The 26,369-nt window shown below is 42.7% G+C and overlaps 1 protein-coding gene across 1 annotated transcript; it reads left to right on the top strand.

The window, feature by feature from the left end:
• Nucleotides 1–200: 200 nt before the first annotated feature.
• Nucleotides 201–25,998, top strand: eif3m (eukaryotic translation initiation factor 3, subunit M). Its single transcript, XM_084337518.1, has 11 exons — nucleotides 201–319; nucleotides 924–1,059; nucleotides 2,724–2,862; nucleotides 8,625–8,748; nucleotides 9,842–9,936; nucleotides 13,353–13,439; nucleotides 19,354–19,453; nucleotides 19,716–19,797; nucleotides 20,221–20,364; nucleotides 23,409–23,469; nucleotides 25,754–25,998. Exons 1-11 carry the CDS (start codon nucleotides 278–280, stop codon nucleotides 25,875–25,877), a joined length of 1,134 nt encoding a protein of 377 aa, XP_084193644.1. The 5' UTR covers nucleotides 201–277; the 3' UTR covers nucleotides 25,878–25,998.
• The last annotated feature ends 371 nt before the right edge of the window (nucleotides 25,999–26,369 follow it).

Genomic DNA, 26,369 nt, shown 5'->3' with positions numbered 1-26,369 from the left:
GCCAGCCCCGCCCCCAGCTTAGTGAATGAGAAAAGCCTGCCCCTAGTGGAGCAGGACAGTCCCTACACAGTACAGTACACAAAATGATCTAACTCCTACTGTGGAGAGTGCTGGTCCATACTGTAGTTCTATTGTAGCACTGTCCCTTTAACAGAATGACCCGGAAGTGCAACGTCATGTTCCCCGGCGCCCCTCCGTCTCGCCTGTTCCTTCCGGTGGTGACAGCAGAGAGAGGAGCGTGGATGCTGATCAGGGCTCGTCGTAAAATCACCCAAACATGAGTGTCCCGGCGTTTATTGACATTACGGAAGAAGACCAGGTACAACAAACGTATTTTTCGTAATAGTTGAAAAGCGAACGAGCAGCATGCCAACGACGTCTCTCTTAACTTTACACAAATAAAAGGCGACTGAGCTACCGAGTAGCTTAGCGTGCTGCTAGCAAGAGGATGCTATCATTGCGTTGTGATGATGATGTTCCCCGCGGTACATGATGCACATTTACACCGATGACTGTGTTGTAGAGCTGTTCATAAACTTCAAGTTTAGCCATTTGTCGTGTTATATTGACACGTTGTAACGGCTGGTGTCCTGACATCTGTTTTCCTTCCGTCTCCTTGCTAACCAGGCATCCTCAATTATACTAGTCAGCAACACGTTTAGCTATCTGCTAGCTACAGCTAAATGTATAGATGTAGCAGTACTGTCTATCTGTATGTCGTGTGTCATATATGTTATGATGAATTGAAAATGGGGGACCCTGGTGTAAACGAGACGAAAGTCTTTCTCTGGTCTGCAACCCCTTAACAATTGTGTGTATTGACTGTGTACCCATTCTACAATCTGTTGATAAAGTTTTCAATCAATCAACTCTAAGCTGCCAAGAATGCCTTTTTAATTACATGTATCATGTCTCGCTTCCAGGCGGTCGAACTCCGATCCTTCCTGAAGTCGAAAGGAGCGGAGATCTCGGAAGAGAACAATGAAGAAGGTGGACTTCTCGTGGACCTGGCCCAGATCATCGAGGCGTGTGACGTCTGCCTCAAAGATGATGACAAAGGTGAGTCATATTCATCACAGCCCACAGACTATTATATTAATAATCACAGTTCCGCTGAGAGCACCTGGAATTTAAGTCCTTCTGTGATGCCTTCATACTGTCATGGACTGGGTGACATGTTAGTGTTTTATTAACGTTATAGTGTCACTGACTGTTAACCCTTTCAGTGCCACGGACGACATATCTTGTTTTATTAGCGATCTGAATTCATATTTCATCAACCGAGTCTCGGCGTCTATGCCTTCTACAACGCTGTTCGGTTTCCGGGTTCCTCTGATTGGCCACTAAGCCCACGTGACCGCACGCTAGCACGCCCCCCTTATCGCCCACTCTCGCGCTGTGAAGCGGAAGCGCCAGTGGGGCGAGGCGGTGGTTTCCCCCCGGCTCCGTGCGCCGCTGACTCGGTCCAGCAGCAGCGGCCGTCTTCCGCCTGCGGTATCCTCTCTCCGAGGCGGCTCGTTCTTATTATTATCCCCCATTGTTCAGGTCGACATGGTCGCACAAACACCCGTTGGAGGAGTAGTGTTTTCACTAAGACCTGTTTTCACGGAGATATAAGCTTTTGCCCTATGCGTTTGTGTGTGCGCAGTGATCGCTGATGAGGAAATAAGAGAATCGATTTTTCAGCTCACGTCTATAGCGTGCATACGTACACATATACTATCGATAATCTAGCGTTTATTTGAAAACTATTCATAAATAGGCCGAAAAATGCCAACGTTTTTGTGTATTCTAGAATATTCCAGTAAATGTCTTATCATGGAATCTTTATATTTTCCTTGAAAACGAGGGCTTTTCAAAATGCTATAAAACAAAAATGAACCGATAAAAAAACAATCCGTTTCGACAATGTTGACTGGAAAACAAGTCATTGATAAGCGACGGGCAGATTAGACACATAGCCATAATTTAATAATTAAGCGTTTTTAACACTAACATTGAAGTGGATGGTGGCATTCAACGGGGTAAATCAATGTTAATCAAAGGCACTGAAAGTGTTCAGATATATTCGTTTGGGTAAAGGAAAAAGGACTGTTATTGTACTGTGATTTCCAGGATGACGGCGAACATCAACGTCATATGGTTAGAGGCTGTGATGCCTGTCAGCAATTTCAGCTACCTGTGACAGTGATTTGGGTGATGTAGTGTACCTGTGATTGGCAGAGAGATAGCGTACCTGTGATTGGCAGAGAGATAGCGTACCTGTGATTGGCAGAGAGATAGCGTACCTGTGATTGGCAGAGAGATAGCATACCTGTGATTGGCAGAGAGCTAGGGAGGATGTTGTTGTCATTCCTGTTTATGTGGGGAGAGTGTTAGTTATACTAATGTTCGAAGCGGGACCTATTAATGAGTTTCTAGGAGAGAGGTGCACTCAGTAAAGAGACGGGTTTCTGTTTTGACGTTGGCTGCGGCCTACAGTAGCCTGTGTACTGCTTTAATAAAGTGTTAGCAGAATCTGATAACAACTAGTAGCCTTCTTACTGAGGGACGTTACAATACCCCCCCCCCCATATCCCTACAACGCATACAAGTGACATGATGCACAGAGTGGTGCAATACCATCTCCTCTTCAAGTGATGTTTACTGACTAATTCAGTTCTAACCCCCTCTCTCGCTCTCTCTCTCTCTCTCTCTCTCTCTCTCTCTCTCTCTCTTTTCAGATGTGGAGAGCGTGATGAACAGCATTGTTTCTCTGTTGCTGATTCTGGAGGCAGAGAAGCAGGAGGCTCTGATCGAGAGTCTGTGTGAGAAGCTGGTGAAGCCCCGCGAAGGAGAAAGACCCTCCCTCAGGATCCAGCTGTGAGTCCTCCACCTTGATCCCTGGATTATATTTGCTGCAGCTGCACCGATGTATCGGTCGGGTATCGGTATCGGCCGATAAGTGCCTTGTTGACTGCTATCGGCCGATAAGCTCGAAAGTGCCGATGGCAGTAGCCAATAAATATCCATCAATTTGTGTAGTGTCAAAAGACAAAAAAAGTTCACTCGCGACCTCCACAACGCCGTCTCCAGTCCCACACACACACACAAGCTACTGCATCAAAGTTACTACTTATGATTAACAAGGCATTCGTTTTGTGGCATTAACGTTATATAGTTAGTGTTACACGTTCAATAACATCAGCATATTATTTACCCGAACGTAGCAAGCATTCATACTAGCTCAGTTCCTTCCGTTGCTCATAGAGCCCTGAGTTTTACCCATTCTGCAATCTGTTAATAAAGTTTTCAATCAGACACATGTATAGAAAGGCTTTGTTTTATTATAACATTTGTTGCAGTAAAATCATTATGCCTCGTTTAAGTCATCCTGCGGAGCTAAAAGCTAAACGTCGGCCGCGCCGCCGTTGTTGTTGTAGAAAACCTCTCGTCAAAATCAATGGCGGACAAAAGCGGAAGTAAAAAATGTATACACGCTTGCCGATTGGTGGTAACAGCAGAGGCGGGTGCAAGCGGTGTGTGACGTAATTGGCAGAATCGACTGTCAATCAAAATTTCATTGGTTGAGAGCTCTGGTTGAGACAATAGTATCCAGCTGCAAATTTTCATATCGGTGCATCCCTAGCTGCACCCATACTGACTCCCATACTGACTCCCATACTGACACCCATGCTGACTCCCATACTGACTCCCATGCTGACTCCCATACTGACTCCCATACTGACTCCCATACTGACTCCCATACTGACACCCATACTGACTCCCATACTGACTCCCATACTGACACCCATACTGACACCCATACCGACTCCCATACCGACTCCCATACTGACACCCATACTGACACCCATGCTGACTCTCATACTGACTCCCATACTGACTCCCATACTGACACCCATACTGACTCCCATAGTGACTCCCATACTGACGATGCACCCATACTGACACCCATACTGAGGATACACCCATACTGACTCCCATACTGACGATGCACCCATACTGACTCCCATACTGACTCCCATACTGACACCCATACTGACTCCCATACTGACTCCCATACTGATTCCCATACTGACGATGCACCCATACTGACACCCATACTGAGGATACACCCATACTGACACCCATACTGAGGATGCAGCCTTACTCAGGGTGTCCGCGGGACCTTAAAAAGTCTTAAAGTCTTAAATTCAACTATCAACTATTAAGGCCTTAATTTGTCTTAAAATGTCTTAAATCCGACTTTCGGAGGTCTTAAAAACATGCCATGTCATCTTATGTTTCATTGTGAAATCTGGGGGGAAACTATTAACGGGAGATAAAGTCAGGCTTTTTTTTTTTTTTTACGCAGACCGCAGTGGGGCGGAACCAATTAACATGGTCCTTAATGTGTGTCGCCGTCGAGAGCTATTTCAGAACACCGGAGCATAGGTAACACGTTATTCAAGCCGTAGCGATAACGCTGACGTTTAGTTTAATTGATTTGTATTTATTTGCACTCGTTAATTTAACATGGGAAAGTGCAAATTTAATAAGAACTGGCTCGAAAACCCTCTGTTTGCACCGTGGTTGGTCCCAGTGAAAGACATGTACGAGGCCCGCTCCAAACTCTGCAAAAAGGATTTTAAACTGGGAACGATGGGAATAAAAGCAGTCGAGTCACACATGCACAGCGCTAAGCATGTTACCTCTACAAAAACCCGCCTGCAGACAACTTCAATATCAAATTTCTTTTCGACGCCGACGCCGTCCACATCAACTGCTCAGGGACAGGTAGGTCTACCACCTGGACCAATTGTTATTACATCTGCACCTGTCCGGGTAACGTTCGGCTCCACGCCAACCCTTGAAGCTGAGGTACTGTGGGTTCTAAATACGGTCGCAAAGCATCAGTCCTACAATGAAAATGAGGGACTAGGAGCGGTGTTTCAAGCGATGTTCCCTGACTCTGAAGTCGCTAAAACATTCACGTGTGGAAAAGATAAAACGTCCTACATAGCCAGGTTTGGATTGGCTTCTTACATCCAAAAAATCTTTTCACGGATGTAAACAAGGACACGTTTGTGTTGATGTTCGATGAGAGTGAGAGCGTCACCCCACCCTATGTATTTATTTTCTACCACCCACCTACCCCATCCTAATGTACAGTCTCCTCCCCATCATATGTATATGTATGTATGTATGTATATATATATATATATATGTTAGGATCTATGGGTAACAGTACTGTATATTTGCATATCATATATGTCACAAATGTAACAGTAATATATACCTGTATGTCATGTATGTCCCTATGTAGTATGCCATAAATGTCATGTATGTTGTGCATGTCATAAATGTCACTATGAATTGAAAATGGGGGACCCTGATGTAAACAAGACAAACGTCTTTCTCTGGTCTGCATCCCCTTATTATTGTGTGTATTGAGCTGTACTGTATTGTACCCATTCTGAAATCTGTTAAATAAAGTATTCATTCAACCAAACCACAAAAACAAAACTGGATGAATGAAAACTTTATTTAACAGATTGCAGAATGTGTACAATACAGTACAGCTCAATACAAACAATAATAAGGGGATGCAGACCAGAGAAAGACGTTTGTCTTGTTTACATCAGGGTCCCCCATTTTCAATTCATATTGACATACACAACATAGAATAGATAGAATAGAAATACTTTTATTATCCCGTGGGAAATTTGACACTGCAAATCGCTCAACATTTAAACATTTAGACAGGACGGGTCACGAATTAGAATAATAACACAAATCAATCAAGTTGCCTAGGATAAGAGTAGAGTAAAATAGAATAAAAATGAAATAAAATATACAGAAATAAATACAGTAAAAACATACATGACATGACATTTATGGCATAGGGACATGCATGACATACAGGTATATACTGTAGTACTGTTACATTTGTGACATATACGATATGCAAATAATATACAGTACTGTTACCCAGAGATCCTAACAGAAAATATTATATATATATATGATGGGGATGAGACTGTACATTAGGGGGGGGGGGGGGGGGGGTTGGACATTTACGGTGGCCAGTTTCGAATTGCAGTCTCCCGTAGGTGCTCTTTAAGAGCGGTTTTGAATGTGGGCAGGGGTAAAGTGGGTTTTAGGAGTGAGGTTAAGCAGTAGTCTGACCAGTTTGTTTTGTGATGTTTGTAATCTTGTTTTTAGTGCCTTTGAGGTGCTTTGGTACCATGAGGTGCAGGCATAGTCATAGTACCCTTGAATGAGTGTACTGAGAGTACCCATGATTTTTGCCATTTTGTTATCGTGAAATTGGTATTAAATTTAATTCTGAGTGGCATTAAAAAGTCTTAAAAAGCCTTAAATCTGACTGGGCTAAACCTGCAGATACCCTGCTTACTGACACCCATACTGAGGATGCAGCCTTACTGACACCCATACTGAGGATGCAGCCTTACTGACACCCATACTGAGGATGCACCCATACTGAGGATGCAGCCTTACTGACACCCATACTGAGGATGCAGCCTTACTGGCACCCATACTGAGGATGCAGCCTTACTGACACCCATACTGAGGATGCACCCATACTGAGGATGCAGCCTTACTGACACCCATACTGAGGATGCACCCATACTGAGGATGCAGCCTTACTGACACCCATACTGAGGATGCAGCCTTACTGACACCCATACTGACACCCATACTGAGGATGCACCCATACTGAGGATGCAGCCTTACTGACACCCATACTGAGGATGCAGCCTTACTGACACCCATACTGAGGATGCAGCCTTACTGACACCCATACTGAGGATGCAGCCTTACTGACACCCATACTGAGGATGCACCCATACTGAGGATACACCCATACTGACACCCATACTGAGGATGCAGCCTTACTGACTGACACCCATACTGAGGATGCACCCATACTGACACCCACACCGCTCTTCTTCACCTGAACTCTGTTGCATCCCAGCCATTGGTGTCATTGATTTTCCAAGATAGATCATTGCTACTGTGTTTAGTTCATTGCATATTTACTCCTGTACTCTTGTTCTTTATTCTTTATTTGGATCCCCATTTCCAGATAATGGTCACTAGTAGGGATGCCCCCCGGACCCCGGTTTTAAACGGGAACCGGTACTATATTAGAAAATACCGGAGTATTTATAAGCTCCGACGTCCTCGGTACTGCTATCGATACTCTAGAGAAATTATTATTATTATTATTATTATTATTATTATTATTATTTAAAAGTTGCGAACGATCTCTCCTCTCTCTGTCTCTGCACGAGAAGCGAGTCGCAGCGAGTCATTATTACACACACTCCTCGCGAGTCGCGCTACACATACATACGGGTACTCCTTAATGAAAGCGCTGTCAATAGTATGCAGCTGCAGCACGTCAGACCGCAGCGCTTACAAGCCCCGCACATACAAGCCCCGCACACCTGATGTGCTGCAGCTGGAAGCATCTCAGCGCTGTCTCCGTGCCGACGCGCGCTGCACACAGACACAGACAGCTCTGCATGGACTGAGTCGTGATGGCGGATAGAGCGAAGCGTTCACAAGTGCAACAAAACATTTGCCAGTAAGGGTGGCAATACGAGCAATCTATCAAAACATTTGTTTGCAAAACACTATATTAGTTTGCAGAAATGCGCCGTATTCGACTGCCTTGCGCGCAGTGGTCCATCTGCATCCACGTCCACTGCAGCCGGTAAGCCAAGATACGGAGTTTCCTAGGCTAATAACGAATTATTACAAATAGGCTAATAAACAAAATAATTGTTTAGCTACAAATACTACAATCTAAAAACTTTTTATAGATCGTCAAGCTGAGGTCAGCCACCAATGTGTCCCAGTGAGCCCACCACACATCCTCCCTCTACCTCCACCACCCAAAGTCCTTTCTCCCTAGCAGCTAGAGGAAAGATGACAGAGGATAGGGTGAACGAGTGTCACAGGGCTGTGACAAAGTTTGTTGTCAAAGGCCTGCACCCGTTCTCTACAGTGGAGTCCAAGGACTTTAGGTAACAACTAATCATTCAGTGTATATCGTTTTTTTTTGTATACATAGTTGTCTAACTTGTCTGTTGTTGTTATAAGTTATTATTGAAGCAGCTATTCCCACCACTCCACACAAATTTACAATAATTCAATCATTTCTAATCTTTACCGTAGGGAGATGACCAATGCTCTCAACTGCAAATATAAAAATCATAAAAAAATTATCAAAAAGAACCGATAAAGAGTATCGATAAAGTACCGAACCGTTAAGCAGTATCGATAGGAGTAGTAGTATCGATAAAATCCTAACGATACCCATCCCTAGTCGCTAGTCCTGCTGGGGTTCGCAATTTAAAAGTGAAACAGCCATGAGCACACAGTACGCTGCATAGGCAGCACAAACCAAGCCTAAAGCTAAAATTGTATAGAAAGTATATTCAAGAATCAGACTGCAAATATGCGTACATTCCTGGTGCATGAAAACAAAGTAGGTCATATTAGATCTGTTGTTGGCTAAGTTTAAAGTTGGTAATATAGAGGTAGTGCAATACGATCGTTGTTCATGTGAATTTAGTCATCGTAACTCTTCTGTTGTATTTTGACTTTTGCAGGCTGAGTAACCTGTTCCACGGCATGGATGAGAATGCCCCCGTGAGGTACACCGTCTTCTGCGGCCTCATCAAGGTGGCCACGACCTGCAACGCCATCTCCTTCATTCCCACGGACCTGGACCAGGTACAGGACCGGCCATGCACACTTAACCTCTTAAGCCCTAGCCATATTTTCTGAAAATTCAAAGTAAATGGAAGATTGCTCCACTTCCACAAGGTCCATTTGCATGTTCTTGGTATCTAGGGACATCTATGGATCTCATGGAATATATTCCCAGTGTCAGAAATACTGTGTCTGTTAGTAGGCTTGAGTAAATTGTAATGTTTTATCTTTGACTGTGAATAACACACCATGCTAAAATTGACCAGACATGAAAAATGAAAGCAATAAACTCTAAGCAAATGAATAAAGGGCAGATGATTTACAGGAGTTGTTGTAGAGACAGTACTGAATTCTGCCATCCGGACACATGCCATTAAAATTGCTCTGCCATTCACAGATTGCAACGCCGTTCACAGAAAGGTAGAGAAATGAACTGTGTTCTATTTTATGGCAATAACCTTCAGGTTTGTTCCACCCGTGAGATATGATCTCGAAAATAACAAAGAGAAAAAAAGCTTCACTAGAAGTTAGAAGTCAGATGATTGACAGGGGCTGGCGTGAGCTGGGAAGTTGTCCCAATAAACTAACCTACACTGTAGCACTCAACACTTTGATGAACATTGTTACTCAGCTGAGTTGTACCCTTCCTGCTGTCTTGTTGTACAAAACTTGTAAGTCGCTTTGGATAAAAGTGTCAACTAAATGACTAAATGTAAACTAAAAAGTAATTTTTTATTCGAAAGCCCTGATTCTCTTCTCTCAAAAGACCATGCTCAAGTTAGGTTGCGCCAAATCCTTGCGTCAATAAGCGCCTTTTTCCGACTCGGATGCGCTGAGATTTCTATAAACTCACAGAAGACGTAGATGAGTCACACGTCCGATTATCGTCCTCCTCACACCAGAAGGACAGGGTTAACCCTTTCACTACCACTCTACCAAAGGGTTAACCCGTTCACTGTGACAATACAGAAGGTTAACCATTTCACTGCCACATGACAGGGTTACCCCTTTCACAACCACACTACAGAACGTTAACCCTTTCACTACCACACTACAGACGGTTAACTATCGACAGCAGGTGATTTTAAACGCCATGTGTTTTGTTATCTATCAGGTGCGTAAGTGGATCACAGACTGGCAACTGACCGTGGAGAAGAAGCACGTTCTCCTGAGGCTGGTGTACGAGGCGCTGGTTGACGGCAAGAAAAGGTAACCGCGCCGACCTGTCAAAGCCTGCCTCCTTTTCCTTGATCCTCCAATCGAGGGCTGTTGCTTGAGGATCGAGAGAATAGGGTGGCAAATTGACTCTCATACTGACTCAAACCCCGCCCCCTTTCCTTGATCCTCCAATCGAGGGCTGTTGCTTGAGGATCGAGAGAAGAGGATGGTTAGTTGAGACGGGTCCATTGACTCTCATACTGACTCTGTACTCCGTGTGGGTGGATGTGCTCAGAAAAAAAATAAAGAAAAAAAACGAGACGCGAAGAGACAACTTGTTTGTCCGAGAAAAGCAAGGGTTGTGATTGGAGTATCGTGAAAAGAGGGCACAGTTTCAGATTTTGTGTGGGTGGACGTGCGGGGGGGGGGGGGGAAACGGTGGTCCAAAACGCTCAGGACTAGGGATGGGAATTGATAGGATTTTATCGATACGATTCCATTATCGATTCTGCTTATCGATTCGATTCTTTATCGATTCCCTTATCGATACCTGATACATTTACAATTTAAATAAATAAATTGGAAATGCAACGGAACTACATTTAGTCATTTAGCTGACGCTTTTATCCAAAGCGACTTACAAGTTCTGTACGACAAGCCATCAGGAAGGGCACAACTCTATCAGCTGAGCAACAATGTTCATCAAAGTGTTGAGTGCTACAGTGTAGGTTAGTTTATTAGGACAAGTGCATGACAGTACGGTTAGTTAGGGTTAGATATATATTTTTTTATTCAGATAATGGTTGAAGTGCGTCTTTAGTCGACGGCGAAAGATTGGACGTGATTCGGCTGTCCTAACTGGGGTGGGTAGTTCATTCCACCATTGTGGGGCAAGGACTGAGAATAGGCGACTTCTCTTTGATGACCCTCCCGGAGCTCGGATAGGAGTAGGTCTGAGGCGGCCAGAAGATGCAGAGCGTAGGGGTCTAAGCTGGTTAGAATAACAACATGCAACTTGACATTTCTGATTGTCATTTATTGTTGAGCCCCCATGTCAGAAAAATACAAAAACTGTAAAAAATCCAAGTCCAAGTCTACCCTTCGATCCCATATGACGTAATTTATCAACATGTGCAGTATCCTCCGTGAATGTAACCCGAGCCGATCGGATTCATTGTGGACCATCAGAACAGCGTGGAATATGTGTTTACAGTATGTAGCGTTGGATCAATAAAAGCGATCAATTTTTGGAATGGCGATCAGGAATTGGAATGATCTTTTTGGAGAACATCTGATCTGAGGTAAGGAATCTATTTTACAAGTCTTGGGATAATCAGAGTTGTATTCGCTGAGCTCTCAGCGTTCGCCCTATGTGTGTGTGTGGGCAGGGAGCGAAATTAACTTTTTGACTCACCGGCCAGTGGCGGGTAGATGGGAAGAGTCTACCCGCCAAGCATATTTCTTACCTGCCAATATATATTTTATATATACAATTTTTTTTAAAATAAAATATATATTATATAATCATACTTGTAGTTGTATTATCTGCGAGACATCGCCACCACGCAATAAGTCAAAATGCTTGCTATCTGCAAACAGCTCCACTGTCTGTTTTGGCTGTGTTGCTCTTCTAGAAAAATAATCCTTTCAGGGTTGCCTATTGAAATACTGTACACTTTCCTACTGTACACTTTCCTGATTAATTGAAATGGGGGACCCTGATGTAAACAAGACGAAAGTCTTTCTCTGGTCTGCATCCCCTTAACAATTGTGTGTATTGAGCTGTACTGTATTGTACCCATTCTGCAATCTGTTAATAAAGTTTTCAATCAATCAATCAATCACACCTCCAGTACAGAAACATTGTTTGAGTTTGCGTGTCAGGTAGACCATTGATTGACAGTCGAGTCTGCCAATTACATCACATCGCTTGCACTCCGGTGCTGCAGCTGGACCCATTGCCCACCTCTGCTGTTGATAACGCTAGCCAAGTTATTATACACACAGATACACAGTGGGCCAGTGACTTTGGTGTAGGGGTGTAACAATGCATCGATCCTAAGGGGGAAATTCAACTGCATCGATTTGAAAATGTTAGAATAGATTATCGCAATTTTAATGTGTACACGTTATGTTATTGTCATGTCCGTTACAGCCAACACACCGACATACGCTACTGCATCAACGTTATGATTAACAAAGCAAGGCATTCGTTTTGTTGCATTAACGTTATATTACTATTGCTATCGATAAATCTAGGTGTTCTAAAATCTATTGCTATTGGTAAGAGAGACTATAATAAGTTGGTGTCTCGGAAAACGAGAGCCCTGATCGCGGAGTTTCAGGAAGTAAACAAGAAAAATTAGAGCTTCTGATTGGTCATTTGCTTTATTTCCCATGAAACCAGTCACTTCACTCTACTGTGATTGGACCGTTGGCTTGAGTGCAATGTGGGACTTGTAGTTTTTTAACGATCTCGCAGCGGAGGAAAAAAAAGACGAGAGAGGCTATAATCTGTATTCGCACAGCGTGCGCGTAATTGATTTTTACCGTTCGCATACAAATATTTTTAGGGGCCTGCTTATGAACTACACGTCTACACGCCACACGGCGGGCAGCCCTCTAAGTGTCATGCGCCAAAGGTAAAAACAGACCGCCCCTGGCGGGCGGCGGGCTTTAGTTTCGGTCCCTGTGTGTGGGAGATGGCTTTGAGGAAATCAGAGAATCGATTTTTCAGATCGCCTATATAGCATGCATACGCACACATATACTATCGATAATCTAGCGTTTATTTGAAAACGATTCATAAATAGGCTGAGAAATTACAACGTTTTTGTGTATTCTAGAATATTCCAGTACAGGGCGTTTATTATGGAATCCTTTTATTTTCCTTGAAAACGAGGGCTTTTCAAAATGCTATCAAAACGAAAATGAACCGATAAAAAAAACATTCCGCTTCGACAATGTTGACTGGAAAACGAGTCGACGGGCAGATTAGACACATAGCCATAATTTAAAACATAGATTAGTCGTTATTAACGCTAACATTGAAGTGGATGGTGGGCATTCAAGCACTAAATCGTGCGCCCCCTGCTGGCACTGAAAGTGTTAAGGGGTTCTATTGAGAAATTCCATAAGACTTGGCAACCCTTCATTGACTATGTTGAAGCTAGACAATGAAACTTATAACTGGAAACTAAAGCAACTGGGTAGTACCCGTCAATAAACATGTAGAGCAGCTCTGTACTAATGATGTTAAGACTAATGTTAGTTGTGTTTGTGTATGTGTGTCTCCTATGTGATTGCGTTTATGTGCGTGTATAAATGTAATGTTAGTACTGTTTGAACCTGTCAATTGTAAAATGTAAAAGATAACTGAAAATGCCAATAAACAGAAGTATTAAAAATAAAAATTAATATGTGACAACGTTATAATAACATTAAACGTGCCTTTCTGTGTCGCACAGCGGCGAGGCAGCAGCGAAGGTCATGGTGGAGCTGCTGGGGAGTTACACGGAGGACAACGCTTCACAAGCACGTGTTGATGCCCACAGGTAGAAGTCCAGCTGCCCAGCCCCCCCGTATGCTTGCCTACTAACCTGACTGTCCTTTTTGTGATTATGTGATTTATGATTATGTATATGTGTGCCTGCCATGTGTGCCTGCCTATACGGCGTTTATGTATAGCTTTGATTTGTCCCTGTACACTGTTTATTTTTAATTTTTATATATATATATATTAGGGGTGTAACGGTACACAAAATCCACGGTTCGGTATGTACCTCGGTTTTGAAGTCACGGTTCGGTGTTTTTTCAGTACAGTGTATTTCCCAAAAGTTTTCAATTAACCTTTTTATTTTTTTGTACTAATATAATAATAGCATAATAATGCAAGGAAACCGTTTCAAAGTGCAATAAACCTTTATTTAACATTGGAAGACATTTTAAATATCCTAAATAAAAAAAAAAATGCTCAGTTTGATTGTTTATTATAAAACAAACTCAAACTGGAAACAAGCCCTCTGTCTGGCTTTTTGTGTCATCCTTTTAACATGTACATGTATTATTAATGTAGCTTGCGGTACCGTGTACAAAATGTTAGTATGAGGAAAAAACTGTGGAAACGTAATAAATTAGTGTTCCAAATAAACACAAATATATACTATCTCTATTGGAATGGAGACTTCAGCACAGGATAAACTATGGGCAAAAATAATCCAGATCGATTGATCACATGATGTACTCGTGGAGGAAAACGCTGTACAAAATAAACGTCTTTTCCGGTGTTTTAGACTTTTATTTTGAAGCCCACCGACGGGAGCTTTTCCGGTGTTTTAGACTTTTATTTTGAAGCCCACCGATCGGAGCGGAAGTATTATTGTTATTATCCTAGCTGCCTAGCAGAACGTATTGAGCCGACAACTTGTCTCGTCCGGTTCTGTGTTTCTGAGCTAATGATAAAACAAATGTTGATTGTTGGTGAACAACTAACTTTAGGTTAGTTTTAACGTTAGCTACTAACGTTAGATGCAGCTACTACAGGCAATCAACGATGAGGAGGAAGCGTCAAAGCCGCATAGAATAGCCCTGTGTCAGGGCTCCAGACTAACTTTTTTCACCACCGTCTCAGAACCGTCCCGAAATACAATTTTAACCGTCCCAAAGTGAATGTAACCGTCCCAAAAATCAAATGTCGTTTCTTTACTTTGGTTTTGTCGTCTATAGTTGTTATTGCCATAAGAAACACCATTCAGAGAAGGGGAGAATAAATTGATTTAGTCAAAAGGCTCCCAGGTGGAAAGATTTCACAAGAATAATTATGATTAAAAATAAATAAATATAAATATATATATATATATATATATATATATATATAAATATAAAAAAAAAAGTGTTTAACAAGGTGCTAGTATAGGGATATTTGGTCACGGTGCTGTTATAGTCAACCAATTGGAGCCATGTTGATTATTATTCCTTCCATAGGAAAAAATATTTAAATGTATTTGTATTTTATTTCGTTTTAGTTTTTTTTGTTATTACAAATGTGTGTGTTTATGGTTGAAAATGTTAGAGATAAATAAAGATCAAATCAAATCTAACTGAATAAGTTATCACTCTTCTAACAAGAAAGAAAAACGTAGTTTAGCTTTAAACTATATAATGTCATTGCGTCCAGAGATTCCACCTTTGATAACTAAAGTAATGACACTTGACTAGTAATGAAACATGACCCTTAGATCGCGCTGTCCTCCTGGTCGATATTGATAACTGCTGCTAAAATAAAATAAAATAAGTCCCGAGTCGAGAGACTGTGCTGCTCCCAACGAATCCCAATAGTATGCAACTGCAGAGCCGCAGAGCCAGGGGTGCTTTCAGGTCCGGTCACAGGCCCGTTTAACAGCGCCCCCCACCCAACGGCTGAATTGCCAATGGCTGAATTGGAGTATTGCACTGTGCAATACTCCAATTCTGTTGAGCGGGCCTGTGACCGGACCTGAAAGCGCCCCTGGCTCTGCGGCTCTGCAGCTGCATGCTATTCGCAAATCTAGCATGAGCCAGCTCCCGCTGCAGCCGTCGTTATCAGAACACTACACGCATATCATAATGTTTATAGCAAACTGTAGTTGATCACCAGGTATGTTTTATTAACGTAGAATAATTCATATATATATATGCGCGCACTGACAGTCGGCTAATTGACATTTCCTGTGAAAAAAATAAAATCCTCTCCGTCCCGTTTGCGTCCCAAAAAAGATTTCTGTTCGTCCCAAATCAATATTTGATCGTCCCCGGGACGACGGGACATCGTTAGTCTCGAGCCCTGCCCAGTGTGCGTACTTAGGCACGACTCGAAACTACCTGTTATAATAAATGTATTCATGTTTAAATTGTCCCCGTGTCCAGTCCTTTGACTAGCCCCACCCGTTCATTGTAAACAATGATGCATGTAATTGTATTAACGTTATTGTGTGTTGTAGGCAGCTATGCTATACATTGTATTTCGTTTGTTAGCTATTTAGCTAATATTGAATAGCATCAACAACGCTAGATCTTTAATCTTTATTTAGCAGTCCAGTTTCTCCGGGCAGTAATGAGTACTTGGGTCTAGAGCTGCCGCGGTATCGGTATTACCGCGGTATCGCTGTTACATCATGCCCACCGCAGCGTTGGGCTGAATACCGGCATCACCGCTGTTTTTAAATTATATTATCATTATTATTACGCTCTCGTTGGGCTTGCGGCTCTGCAGATATACCCTACTTCTCTGTCGAGATTCCAAGCGACCCTATTGGGTACCAGAAAAGTCACATGAAACACTGCAGACCACTGATTGGTCAGAAGAGATACGCGTCACATGCTTGGAGCATCTTGCAGTGCGTTTACTTCCTGAATCTCAGCCATCACAACACGGCTAATAGTACGTTAGCTCCCACCGGAGACCGGAGTGGATTACCGACGCCGTCGCTCCTCAGGGAACGAGGCATAATGATTATACTGCAACGAAATGTTATAATAAAAGCCCTTCGTTCTATACACTTGTCTGATTGAAAACTTTATTAACAGACCGCAGAATGGGTACAACTCGGCACGCTCTGAGCAAAGAAAGGAACTTAGATATTAATTGAGTAACGCTTGCCTTGCTATGTGGTCCGGTAAATACGAACGTGTAACTATACTAACGTTAATGCCACAAATCGAATACCTTTGTAATCATAAGTAGTAACGTTATAATAATAATAAGAAGAAAGGGTCGGGGGGGTAACCGGCGGGCGCGACACCGAGGGGAGACTTCGAATCCGTGTTTCACTTTTAATAACGAATGCGTGCATGCCGAATCCCAAACAATATCCATGCTGCAAAGTCATCCTCTAAAGATAGACATTTAGACTAGAGGCAGGCTATATGCTATATAAAGAGTAGACTACAAAAAAAATGCATTCAAACTTTTTTTGTGTGTGTGTGTGTGCGGTAATACCGCGGCGGTAGGAAATATTTTGCAAATGTGTGCGGTAAGGAAAACAGCAATACCGCGGCAGCTCTACTTGGGTCTAAAAATAGCTATAGCCTACACTACAAAAAAAGGTTCCATACCGTTGCAATTGCTCGGTGCACAGCCCGTACTGTACCAGATTGAGACGGTACAGTACGTATCCGCGTACCGTTACACCCCTAATATATATATATGCACGAATGCCTAGAGAGTGAATGTACAGAATATGTTTTAAACTGTTTTTATATTAGCTTTAATATCCTTCTATTTTTCTGTTTCTTTTCTGGCTTAAACATCTAGCCCAGGGACTACAACTGAAAACTAGCAACCCTGCTAATGTTGGCATATTTACAGTTTTAATTTATATGAATTTATAAATGTATAAACTGTTGATTGATATGCACTGTCTGTCCCTGATCAAATAAACTGAGTAAACTAATCTAAACTAGATCACCTACTGTCCCCGATCAAATAAACTGAGTAAACTAAACTAGATCACCTACTGGTCCTGCATCCATCTAAACTAGATCACCTACTGGTCCTGCATCCATCTAAACTAGATCACCTACTGGTCCTGCATCCATCTAAACTAGATCACCTACTGGTCCTGCATCTAAACTAGATCACCTACTGGTCCTGCATCTAAACTAGATCACCTACTGGTCCTGCATCCACTAGATCACCTACTGGTCCTGCATCCACTAGATCACCTACTGGTCCTGCATCTAAACTAGATCACCTACTGGTCCTGCATCTAAACTAGATCACCTACTGGTCCTGCATCTAAACTAGATCACCTACTGGTCCTGCATCTAAACTAGATCACCTACTGGTCCTGCATCTAAACTAGATCACCTACTGGTCCTGCATCTAAACTAGATCACCTACTGGTCCTGCATCTAAACTAGATCACCTACTGGTCCTGCATCCACTAGATCACCTACTGGTCCTGCATCCACTAGAACACCTACTGGTCCTGCATCTAAACTAGATCACCTACTGGTCCTGCATCCAAACTAGATCACCTACTGGTCCTGCATCTAAACTAGATCACCTACTGGTCCTGCATCTAAACTAGATCACCTACTGGTCCTGCATCTAAACTAGATCACCTACTGGTCCTGCATCTAAACTAGATCACCTACTGGTCCTGCATCTAAACTAGATCACCTACTGGTCCTGCATCTAAACTAGATCACCTACTGGTCCTGCATCTATGGCAACTGTGGACGTGTCGGGCTGTGAATTAGTCCATTAGTCGTAAATTAATGTGTAATTCATTAGATTTGTTTATAAACAATGCACCAACTAATACCTTTTTAGTGTAAAGGTCTATTGGCATTGATTGAGTTATTAAGCTGATTAAATCGGAACTGTCATGTGTGCATACTGGTACCTGTCATACTTAACAATATTTTAAAAGTATAAAATAATTGATTAGATGGAACTGAACCCTGGTTAACCCTTTCACTACCACACTACAGAAGGTTAACCCTTTACTATCACACAAGTGTGGTAGTGAAAGGGTTAACCTTCTGTATTGTCGCCGTGAAAGGGTTAACCATTTGGTAGTACGGTAGTGAAAGGGTTAAAAAAAAACGTCCTAAATAATAGGAATCCAATTGGAGCTGTTGTTCGATGCAGCTGTTAACACCCCACACACTGTTAAATGAGAAACGACTTGTCGTGGCATCGGCCCTCCGTGGTGCAGAGATGTATATGTATATATTAGAGGTGGGCATAGATAAAAAAATTTAATCTAGATTAATCTATCTGCAATCCTGGATTTAATCTAGATTAAAAATGGCTCAAAAAAAAAGAAAAAAAACCTGCCGAAGGCATTCAAAATATGTGTGTTCTACCCAAATAATGACCAGAAGTAAGTCCTTACTTTTTCTTTCCTCCTTATGTTTCTCAGGCCAGGTGGCCCATTACACCATGAGCCCATCTCCCGTTTCCAAAATGCATTACAGACTGTTTGAAAAAGCTGTTTTGCTATGATAATTGGTAATGAAATATCAAAATAATGTTCAATAAGATGTACTTGTGTTTAATAAGTTGTTTTATTCAGAAGTTAACACAAATAAATAATATTACCAGTACAGTACAGTATCTAGCACACTCTCAGGAGCAAAACAGAAAGAATCATTTCAAACTTGAACTATGTGACATGGCTTGAATCAACTGCTCCAGTGGAGTTGCTCAGTGGCCAATGGTGTCAACTGTGGTTGTACTGGGCAGCTCCCAGGTGTGAATGGAAAAGAACATCTGTGCTCAGCGAACCTACCCTGGGTAAATAAAGGTAGAACAAAAAATGTAAAAAAAAAAAAAAAATTTTAGATTAATGCGTTAAGTATATTATCGCGCGATACTAGTATAGCGTTAGCGCAGCACGTTAACGCCGTTAACGGCCCAGCTCTAGTATATATATATATGTACATATCGTTTGATTAACCCGTTCGACGACCTCCCTGCAGATGTATCGTCCGCGCTCTGAAAGACCCCAACACCTTCCTGTTCGACCACCTGCTGGCCCTCAAACCCGTTCGCTTCCTTGAAGGAGAACTCATTCACGATGTGAGTAGCACTGAAGAACTCCTTGTTTGTCATCTCTGTGGGTTACTGTGAATGTATGGGGGGGGGAGGGGGGGGCCTGACGATCATGACTATCTGCTGATTCTGTAAACACTGGCTTTATTAGCCCGCTTTGATATGACCTGGAAGGAAACACACACTCAGACATCTCCCTCTAGCTTAAACCCCCCCCCCCCCCCCCAAACGCCATTGCGGTCCAGATGTGTGATTGACAGTTCTCCTTCATCTCCTTGTCCCCGTCCAGCTACTAACGATCTTTGTGAGCGGGAAACTCGTGGCGTACGTGAAGTTCTACCAGAGCAACAAAGACTTCATCGACTCTCTTGGTGAGTAAACCTTTTTTTAACTCGTGAGATCAAGTGCATGGATTCTATAGAAACCCCTCCTCCACACACACACACACACACACACGCACGCATGTACGACACGTGCAACACACACACACACACGCACACACACACCAGGCTAATCCACAGCTCTGTTGACACAGTGCAGGAATCTGCACATCAGCGTTGTTTCACAATGCCCCCGAAAGCCCGGCGCTCTAATTACAAGGGTGTGTGGGATGGGACTCTCCAAACAGACAGAGCGGTGTTTATGTTCATACGAGTCGGTCCACTGACTCGGTGGAGGTGCAATTAACACGGGGGTGGGGGGGGGTGGGGGGGGGGGGGACTCCCCGAGTTGAGTGCAACTGGCCGTGTCCGCCGTGTGCTTAATGATCCCTGCTGTGTGTTCTCTCCACACAGGCCTGTCCCACGAGCAGAACATGGCCAAGATGCGCCTGCTCACCTTCATGGGCATGGCGGTGGAGTTCAAGGAGGTCTCCTTCGACACCATGCAGCAGGAGCTGCAGATCGGGGCGGAAGACGTGGAGGCCTTCGTCATCGACGGTAATAATAATAATAATAAAAATAATAAAAATGAAATCTATTTTTGTAGTGCACTTTTCGTTCAAGCGGATCCCAAAAGTGCTACAGGTTTAAGAACATGGTATAAAAATCGAAAAGTAAAAACTAAAACACAAGAAGAAGAAAAAAATCACAAGAAATAGCTAGCAAGCAAAGGCCTTTTTGAAATAGGAATGTTTTTTCGTCATCGACGGTACGAGCACTCCGCCTCCAGTTTAGAATAGAAGTACTTTTATTTATTCATTAATTCAGCGCCACAGATCCTCACAATAAACATTTACGTAGTCAAAAATCTAAACTAAGAATACACAGTCAGAGATATACATTCTAAATATTATACATTCTAAAAGATGCAGTCCAAAAATATACAGTAAAATGTACAGGAAGATATACAAGGATTTATACTGTTACTCTGTCCGTCCTCTTCTAGCAGTTGGAATAATCAATCCATTAATTTGTTTATTTATTGGTTTGTTTGTTTATTTATTTGTATGTATGTGTGGCAGTGTACACTATAGAGAAACGGGAAGTCTTGGAGTTTAGTCGGAGTTCAAACGCAAGCAGTTGAGGGTACTTCTAAACACCTGCATTGCACACACACACACACACACACACACAAATCCATTGACTATCTGTTTTTTCATCCAAGCAATGCACTCTTCTATTTTTCAATCAAAGTGAAAGGGGACATTTCCAGAGAATTTGGTGAATATAAGAGAAGCAGAACAGGAAGCGGTGCAGTGGAAAGTGCACCCTCTGCTCTTTGACATAATCGTGTTCCAGAACCATGATTGATTGGTTTTTCTCTGGAAGCTTAAGCTAAACTGAGCCATTGCCACCCGTTTAACCCTTTCATTGCCGCACTAACAAACTGTTAACCCTTTCACTGTGACAATACACAGAAGGTTAACCCTTTCACTGCCGGTTAACCCTTTCACTGCCACACTACAGAAGGTTAGCCCTTTACTATCACTATGGGTTAACCTTCTGTAGTGTGGCAGTGAAAGGGTTAATGAGTCACCCGTGCCACGCCGTGCCGTACTCTAGTGCCCCCTGGTGGAGACTTCTCTACACTGTAAACCTTTGATATTTATATTTGTTTTATATTAGATAATACAGATAATGCTGCAAAGGAGGAAATGTGGAGTTGGAAAGAGTTTTGAGAGGAAATTCCTAAAGCCCTTTAGAATAAGGCAACATTGCGAAAACATCTATAATAATAAATAACTATAAATGAGTGGAGCCTCTGGGCAAACATGTAACGTGTAAGCATCGATATTGCCGGTCGTCGTGGCAACACTGCGCTTTATGAAGTCTGTATTTCGAGATTCACAGCAGGGGGTGGTTGGTTGGTTCATCTAAAAGCAGAGACGAAAAATCTTTTTAGTGTTTGATATTTTTCTAACATTTGAGTTGTTGACAACATTGAACCCCCTGGTTTCAGTCAAAAGCAAAAATTACTCTTAAACCTTCTGAAATGATGCAGTAAGAAGCTGCACTGGGGAGAACACATGGGCTAATGGAGCGACATGCGATGTGTTCATTATAATATTGTTATAGCCATAAAAACCACAGGGATGTAACATATCATGTCTGTCTCATATCTCATGGCATAATAGCTTTAGGTAACCTGATAATAATATGAAAATCCACCCCTGTTACAGTTGCTCCCAGTCACTCTAATGAAACACACGTTTGTGGTCTATAAGAAAGGTGGTCTTGTATGAGCCGACGCCAAAGAATATAATGTCACTAAGCCAAGAATAGTCCATTCAAGACGACCAAGCTTAGTTTGTCTCAGTGCTACGCTAAGGGGTGTAAAGTACTTGAGTAATTGTACTTTGTTACAATACTTGAATACTGTTTTGGGGGATTTGTACTTTACTCAAGTATTATTAGGTTTGTATACTTGTACTTTTACTCAATTACATTTCAGAGAAAAAAAACATACTTTTTACTCCTTACATTTAAAATGCAGACCTACAAAGAACAAATCTCGCAGGTCCAACTATTTTAATTAGTATATTTGTTTCTCCGAACTAACGTTAACGTTATTAATCCTGCGGCCAATCAAATCCCCATCAATGGAAAATGAACCCGCCCATACCCATGCTGATTGGTCCTTGTGCAAGACTAGAAAGTGGGGATCTTTGATTAAACACCTGCTATCAGAAGAATAGACGGTCAGAAAAAAAGTTTTTACTTTAACTTTTTAGTACTGAAGTACATTTAAAAGTAGAAACTTTTTGACTTTTACTCAAGTGTGTTTTTAGCCAGATACTCTGACTTTTACTTGAGTAATATTTTGAGACGGTACCCATACTTTCACTTAAGTATAATTTCTGGGTACTTTTTACACGCCTACATGTTCAGCTAGAGGGTTTATTCATTCTCAACCCACCTGATGGAAATGCACCTAATTCGTGTTTTTTTATTTATTTTTTGCAACATTTCAAATTGCCTTCACAATAGGAAGAAAACGCGTCTAGCGTAGCATATGAAATATGTCATAGCCAATTTGGCTGTGCAAGAGACGACACTGAATGGACAGTAGTGAAAACGGGAAGTTGTTTGAATTTCACAAACTGCGGTGATGCAAAGTAATCTAGGATTGAAGGTTGTTATTCATAGTATTTCTTGATTCTGTGATAAGCTGGGGTTTTAAGTCTAGTGCTTATTTAAGTGTTGTGTCTAGTATAGGGCTGGGCGATATGGCCTAAAAATAAAATCTCATTTGTTCACACCACATCCGATTTACCATTTTTATCGATTTTTTTTCTCTTAAAAAAATATTATCAAACCAAGATTAATTTCCCTATTGGGATTGAAGTGCAAATCTAAGTTTCACCAAACATCACCTTTTGTAAAATAAAAGGTCACTCTTGAATATACGTACATATATTTTTTTTAAATCGATTTAAAAAAAAATGTAATCGTCCTAAATCATGAATTCGATCGATTAATTGCCCAGCCCTAGTTGTGTCGGTTTCTTTTTTAATTCCTTCCCCTCTCCTTCCTCCCTGTAGCTGTTAGAACCAAGATGGTCTACTGCAAAATCGACCAGACGCAGCGGAAAGTGGTCGTGAGGTAAGAAGTCAAGTGCTTCAGTGCCTTCGCAGTGTTGTCATGGTTCCCTTTCTTTAACCCTTTCACTACCACACTACAAAGGGGTAACACTTTCACTACCACACTACAAAGGGGTAACGCTTTCACTACCACACTACAGAAGGTTAACCCTTTCACTACCACACTACAGTAGGTTAACCCTTTCACTACCACACTACAAAGGGGTAACACTTTCACTACCACACTACAGAAGGTTAACCCTTTCACTACCACACTACAGAAGGTTAACCCTTTCACTACCACTACAGAAGGTTAACCTTTCACTACCACACTGCAGAACCTTTGGTGCGTCCGGGTAGCGCAGCGGACTAAGCGTCTGTACCACCGCAGAGATAGTGGGATCGAATCCGGCTGCCGCGGTACCTCCGGCTTGGTCGGTCGTCCATACTGACACAATTGGCAGTGTCAGCGGGTGGAAAGCCGGTGGGGTTGGGTCCTGGTCGTTGTAAACAGCGACTCCTACAGGTCGGTCAGGGCGCCTGCACAGCGAGGGAGGGAACTGGGGAGGGTAGTGTGATCCTCCCACGCGTTACACCTCCCCAATGAGAGTCCTCGCTGCCAGGTGAAAAGAGGCGGCTGGCTGTCTCCACATGTATCGGAGGAGACGTGTGATAGTCTTCAACCCTCTCTAGACTGGCAAGTGGGGGGCAAATGCGCGCAACAACCAGGAAGGGGAGGGGGGAATTGGCATAACGAATTAATTGGGATGGGAGAAAAATACAGAAAATAGGAGGAGAAAAAGTAGATACATTTTTTTTAAACTTTTCACTGCCACACTACAGAAGGTTAACCCTTTCACTACCACACTACAGAGGGGTAACGCTTTCACTACCACACTACAGTAGGTTAACCCTTTCACTACCACACTACAGTAGGTTAACCCTTTCACTACCACACTACAAAGGGGTAACGCTTTCACTACCACACTACAGAAGGTTAACCCTTTCACTACCACACTACAGTAGGTTAACCCTTTCACTACCACTACAGAAGGTTAACCTTTCACTACCACACTACAGAAGGTTAACCTTTCACTACCACACTACAGAAGGTTAACCTTTCACTACAGAAGGTTAACTCCTTGAAAGTACATAATCTCCATACATTTTTGCGATGTCTTCTATGCAAATGTAAAATACAAACCTGTTTTAGGGTAAGGGGTGTAGGGGTAAGGAATAGGATACTAACCTGGTTTAGGGTAAGGGGTGTAGGGAATAGGATACAAACCAGGTTTATGGTACAGGGTGTAGGGATAGGGAATAGGATACAACCCTGGTTTAGGCTAAGGCATGTGGGTGCAGGAGGAAATGGTTCAAATGTGAGCTCCAGCTATTGACTTATGTAATGCTGATGATTAGAGATGCACCGATCCGACTTTTTCAGTCCCGATACCTGCCTCACTGTGTGGAAAAATAAAACTATTTTTATTTAATTTTTTTTTGAATACCCGATCCAGCTAATTTAGTCATATCAATATTGGATCGGTGCATCCCTACTGATAATGTCAAGTCAAATTACTGTGAAATTCTGTCTTGGGTTCTAATTCTGATGTGCACCTGCCACCTGGCACCAACAATGTGGGCCAGATGGTAAAAGGTGTTGTTGTCCCCCCCCTGCCACCATGTATCATGGTTCTATTCACTATAGCTCTGTCCCCCTGCCACCATGTATCATGGTTCTATTCACTATAGCTCTGTTATCTTAGTTCCTAAGCGTGCAGCGATGTGTCGTCGGAACTCTCTTCTCAGTCAGTCTAACCCCCTCTCCTTCCTCTCTCCTCTCTCCTCTCTCCCCTCTCCTTCCTCTCTCTCTCCTCTCCTCTCTCCCCTCTCCTTCCTCTCTCCCCTCTCCTTCCTCTCTCCCCTCTCCTTCCTCTCTCTCCTCTCCTATCCTCTCCTCTCTCCTTCCTCTCCTCCCTCTCCACCCTCTCCTCCCTCTCTCCCCTCTCCTTCCTCTCTCCTATCCTCTCTCTCCCCTCTCATCTCCTCTCTCCCCTCTCCTTCCTCTCTCTCTCCTCTCTCCTTCCTCTCCTCCCTCTCCTCTCTCTCCTCTCTCCTCTCTCCTTCCTCTCTCTCCTCTCCTTCCTCTCCTCCCCCTCTCTTCCCTCTCTCCCCCCTTCCTCTCCTCTCCCTCCTCCCTCTCTCCCCTCTCCTCCCTCTCTCCTCTCCCCTCCCTCTCTCCTCTCCTTCTCTCCTTTCCCTCTCCCCCCTCTCTCCTCCTCTCCTCCCTCTCCGTCTCTCTCCAGCCACAGCACACACCGCACCTTCGGCAAGCAGCAGTGGCAGCAGCTCCATGACAGCCTCAACTCCTGGAAGATTAACCTAGCGACCGTGAAGACCAGCCTGCAGACCCTCTCCCCCTCTGCTTAACCCCCCCCCAGCCATCTAACCCCCCTTCTTTCATTCCCCCCCTCTCTCCAAAAGTCCTCGGGCTGAATCGATCGCCATTTTTATATTTGCCCCAATAAAAAACAATGGAGATCTTCTGCGATTGCCTCTCGTTTTGTTGAATGGTTGGGAAATGCTGGCAAATGTTGGGAGCACAGCTGTGTGATGAGAACGGGGATTAAAGAGCAAGTTGCTGGGTCTAAAGTGTTCACTACATCATATACTAATGTTGTCACAATACCAACATTCTGACTTCGATACCGATTCTTAAATGATATTGCGGTAATGGAATATAATATAAAAAGTAATGTAATAGAATATTAGAACAGAACATGGAACATTCTTTATAAAATATTTTGTATTAATTTTTTTTTTATAACTTTCTTTATTGGAAGAGTTTTCAAAATTATGCAGACAGTTATACATATTATACATCTTCCATTTCCCCCCCCCCCCCCCATTTCCCATTCCTAA

Source organism: Notolepis coatsorum (genome assembly GCF_963971535.1).
Source record: "Notolepis coatsorum genome assembly, chromosome: 20".
Lineage (NCBI taxonomy): Eukaryota > Metazoa > Chordata > Actinopteri > Aulopiformes > Paralepididae > Notolepis > Notolepis coatsorum.
The sequence above is the reverse complement of the archived record's forward strand: the minus strand, read 5'-3'. Positions and strand labels throughout refer to the sequence as shown.

Bases quoted from the DNA above. Each gene is read 5' to 3' on its own strand.
- eif3m (XM_084337518.1), top strand. From the start codon at position 278: ATGAGTGTCCCGGCGTTTATTGACATTACGGAAGAAGACCAG. The intron at 2,863-8,624 runs GTGAGTCCTCCA...TGACTTTTGCAG, and splicing joins CCCTCCCTCAGGATCCAGCT to GCTGAGTAACCTGTTCCACG. The intron at 19,454-19,715 runs GTGAGTAGCACT...GTCCCCGTCCAG, and splicing joins AAGGAGAACTCATTCACGAT to CTACTAACGATCTTTGTGAG.